This window comes from Solanum tuberosum, unplaced genomic scaffold (assembly GCF_000226075.1).
Source record: "Solanum tuberosum cultivar DM 1-3 516 R44 unplaced genomic scaffold, SolTub_3.0 scf00219, whole genome shotgun sequence".
In the NCBI taxonomy this organism is placed as follows: Eukaryota; Viridiplantae; Streptophyta; class Magnoliopsida; order Solanales; family Solanaceae; genus Solanum; species Solanum tuberosum.
Window position 1 is genome coordinate 305,134 of NW_006239145.1, and position 4,169 is coordinate 309,302.

The 4,169-nt window shown below is 33.6% G+C and overlaps 1 protein-coding gene across 1 annotated transcript; it reads left to right on the forward strand.

Moving 5' to 3' along the window:
* Positions 1-1,060: 1,060 nt before the first annotated feature.
* LOC102604440 (protein ESKIMO 1) lies at positions 1,061-3,332 on the forward strand. Its single transcript, XM_006356400.2, has 5 exons — positions 1,061-1,694; positions 1,774-1,945; positions 2,266-2,465; positions 2,542-2,700; positions 2,940-3,332. The coding sequence occupies exons 1-5, from the start codon at positions 1,186-1,188 to the stop codon at positions 3,286-3,288; spliced, it is 1,389 nt and encodes a 462-aa protein (XP_006356462.1). The 5' UTR covers positions 1,061-1,185; the 3' UTR covers positions 3,289-3,332.
* Positions 3,333-4,169: the final 837 nt, after the last annotated feature.

The following is a 4,169-nucleotide window of genomic DNA, read 5'->3' on the forward strand; positions in this document are numbered from 1 at the left end:
TTTTTATAGTTTGAAAGGTACAAGTTAACGAGAAAATGACGCTCTTCAACCCATTTGTGGGTTCCATGACTGTTCAATATATCTTAATTACTCCAAAATAAATCTACCAAAATGATACTCTTTGCACTTCATATTCTTTTTTTTAGATCGGTTACAAAACTATGCTTTTTTCCATATTCAGTAAAATGTTATATCAATATTGTTATTTATCTTTAATGGCACTTCGTTTAGGAATCATATGACACATTTAATATGGTAAGATTATATTTATAAAGGATATTTTTCCTATATTTTACACTTTTAATTTAAAATTCGCGACTAAACTATAATAGAAACTGATATGGATGGAAATTGGAATAATATATACAACAATAACATATCTAGTGTAGTCGTGCAAAGTAAAATCTAGGGAAGATAGAGTATACGCTGACCTGACTACTATCTTAGAGGTAGAGATTGTTTTTGATAAACTATCGATTCAAGAAAAAATAGTCCAAAGTAGTATAAAAAAACACAATAGTCCAAAGTAGTAAAAAAAATAAAAATAGTTCAAAGCAGAGACTATTTCTAATAGATCACCGGATAATTCAAAGTAGTATAGAAAAAGAAATAACTGAAATGAAGACAATCATGAAAAAAATTCCTAACAAATCATCCTAAAAAAAAGTCATAACAAAATACAACGATAATAAAAGTATAAAAAAAAAACCACAAATAATAATTATACTCAAATTAAAGAACAAAAGAACTATACGACTAATAATAAAAAGAAATAAGCGAGATAACGCTCAAGTAACTAACCTCCTAGCATAACATGTTTCCACTGTAACCTCCTACCTAATACTCTATAAATTCAAAAAATCAATCACTCTTTATGTAATTGAATGAAATCCTTAATAATAATAGAGACATGAGTTTTGCAACTCTTAATTAACAGTAAAATAAAAATTATATATATATATATATTAAATAAAAGTAGTTGTTAGTTAGCTGGAGGAGTAGGAGGAACAAAGTAGTTTGAAACAGCTGAGGAGGACAACTCTCCAGCAACTGATACTTTCAGAAAACCCCATTTCACCAAATCTCAAATAAACTACCCTCCCTATTATAATCTTAACTCAAATATTAAAAATGTTACTCTTCTCTTCCTCCTATTCTCACCATTAATAATCATACTCCTTTCTCATGTATTCACTTCGTAGTCGTAAAACCCCTGTCTTCTTCTCCTCCAATTTATTCAAGATGAAGCATACTGCCCGGAAGAACAATCATTTTTCCATATTCGTTGTTGTTTTCTCCATATTCCTCTTTGGATGCTTCATGTACAATGAAGACGTCAAAACAATTGCTGAATTCCCATTTTCTATGACCAGAAATCAAGATATCAACACTGCATCTTTGAATCAACAAATTGAGACTAAGGTAGTGATGAATTCAAGAACAGAGCCAGAGAAGGAAAATATTGAAATTCCCGCTGAAGAAGAAGAAGAAGAGGAAGAGGAGAATATTGAATTGCCACCAGAAGATTGTGATCTTTTTACAGGGCAATGGGTTTACGACAATGTAACACACCCAATTTATAAAGAACCAGAATGTGAGTTTCTTACAGCACAAGTAACTTGTATGAGGAATGGAAGGGAGGACTCCATGTATCAGAACTGGAGGTGGCAACCCAGAGACTGTTCTTTACCCAAGTATGAACCAATTCTTGATTCTTTCTCTGTTTGTCCTGTTTTCTTGGATTAACATTTTTAGAATATATTGAAATTATAGGTTTAAAGCAAAGTTGCTGCTTGAGAAACTGAGGAACAAGAGACTCATGTTTGTCGGAGACTCGCTGAACAGAAATCAATGGGAATCCATGATTTGTTTGGTTCAATCTGCAGTTCCTCCAGGCCGAAAAAGCTTAAACAAGACTGGTTCTTTGTCTGTTTTCAGAATTGAGGTATATCACAAACACATGATTCAAAAGTCTTTTTTTAAATTTCGTGTCAAATTGAAACAGAGGGAGTATTACGTTATAGACCGTGATCCTGTAGTGTTGCTTACATTTTAAGTTGATGACTACTTTTGCTTAATATTTAATCTTTGATTGGTTGGATTAGATTATCTATCAGTAAGAACACAGACTAATTCTATATTTAAGTTTACCTAATACAGGTGAAGTGGTTAGTCCATCTACGAATAGTTGTTGGGCTGATCACTCTCAGTATACGTACCCCTTGATAGAAGCTTTTGAATTAATTTTCTAATGTGAACATGTAGGATTATAATGCCACAGTGGAATTTTACTGGGCTCCATTTCTGGTGGAGTCAAATTCAGATGATCCAAACATGCATAGTATATTGAACAGGATCATCATGCCCGAATCAATTGAAAAGCATGGAAAGAACTGGAAGAATGTTGATTATCTCGTCTTCAACACATATATTTGGTGGATGAATACTTTCGCCATGAAAGTTCTGTAAGTAATTATACTCGACTTGATGTGTTCTTTTCCTCTGCTGCATTCAGTACTTATGTTTGATATTATTCTTTAGACGAGGGTCGTTCGATGAAGGAGCCACAGAATACGATGATATTGAGAGACCAGTTGCTTATCGGAGAGTTTTGACAACATGGTCACAGTGGGTGGAAAACAATGTGGATGTCAATCGCACGAAAGTTTTCTTCATGAGCATGTCTCCTCTTCATATCAAGTAATCCCCATTTCCTTTCGCTTTTTATCCATTTGGTACATCTCATATCAACATTTTAACTCTCACACATTATGCGATGGTAAAATGTGAGATGGTAATCTGAAAAATAATGCAGGTTAGCTAGCTACTACGCACAACATATTGTGTAAAAAAAACTCACCTTGTCGGCCTACATAAGTTAAATTTGTCATAACAAATAAGCCAAATTTCTGAGTTTTTGCTTGGTTAACTCTCTGCAGGAGTTTGGATTGGAACAATCCTGATGGGATAAAATGTGCAAAAGAGACTAGCCCAGTGTTAAACACATCAATGCCGCTAAGTGTTGGTACAGACAAGAGACTATTTGTAGTAGCAGCAAATGTTACTCAATCCATCAATGTCCCTGTTTACTTCCTCAATATCACCTCCTTATCGGAGTACAGGAAAGACGCGCACACATCTGTCCACACCATTCGACAAGGCAAAATGCTGACACCGGAGCAGAAAGCTGATCCAACCACCTATGCTGATTGTATTCATTGGTGCCTCCCTGGATTGCCTGATACTTGGAATGAGTTCCTCTATTCGCGAATTTTATCCCATTCTTAACACTAGGAATTTTATGTCCCTATATAACAAATGGTGTCCGGTCATTTACGTGTATTTCAATTATTTCACTGGATAGATATCTGTCATCTCATTGTTCATTGTGCAGCTCCACTCCAATTTCTATATTTTTTAGGGGTTTAAGAACCACAATTCTAATTTTGGTGCTTTGTATTGATTTTTTTGCTGTCATTGTTATCTTTTTCCTTAAGAAAAGGAAAAAACCTGTAGCTGTGATTTGCCCTGAATTTTATGGTGGTACCAAAGATGTTGTTGGGCTTTAGTAGGGGTTCCCCCAGTTGGGTAAACATCAATGTAATTAGAAATCATTGTATAATCAAATTCTATCTTGGAAGAAAATAAATGAATAATATATACCCAACTAACAATATATTTGCAGAAACTTGTGTCATTCTTTTCTTTTCTTTTTTTGGACAAATGTGTACATTCTTTGTAGTCCTGTCATTGAGTAGGACACACAACATACAATTTTTATATGACTGATTTAACCATAAGCACTTTGAATACATTCTAAAGTTGGGAAGAAGAAACTGGAAAGTCTTGCAGTAATTAGTACTGAATAATCCCACAATATTACTACTCCATCCGTTCCAAAATACTTGTCACGTGTTGTTTTTAAAAATCAAACTACATGAATTTTGCCCAATATTGTAGGATGTATTTTTTCATCATATTACTATGAAAAAAATTGTGGCTCATATAAATTTTTGTATACCTTTTAAAACCTAACTTCTCGTGAAAAGAAACCTGACAACTTTAATGCGGAAGGAACAACAATTTTAGTACATCATATTCCGTTTTATGGGGATACTAATTTTCTAGTTATGTATGATGAAAATATAAAAGCTCAATGTGTGACGGAC

Coding starts and splice junctions, on each gene's coding strand:
- LOC102604440 (XM_006356400.2), top strand. CDS start 1,186: ATGTATTCACTTCGTAGTCGTAAAACCCCTGTCTTCTTCTCCTCCAAT. Junction 1,695..1,773: donor AGAGACTGTTCTTTACCCAA/GTATGAACCAAT, acceptor TTGAAATTATAG/GTTTAAAGCAAAGTTGCTGC. Junction 2,466..2,541: donor ACTTTCGCCATGAAAGTTCT/GTAAGTAATTAT, acceptor ATTATTCTTTAG/ACGAGGGTCGTTCGATGAAG.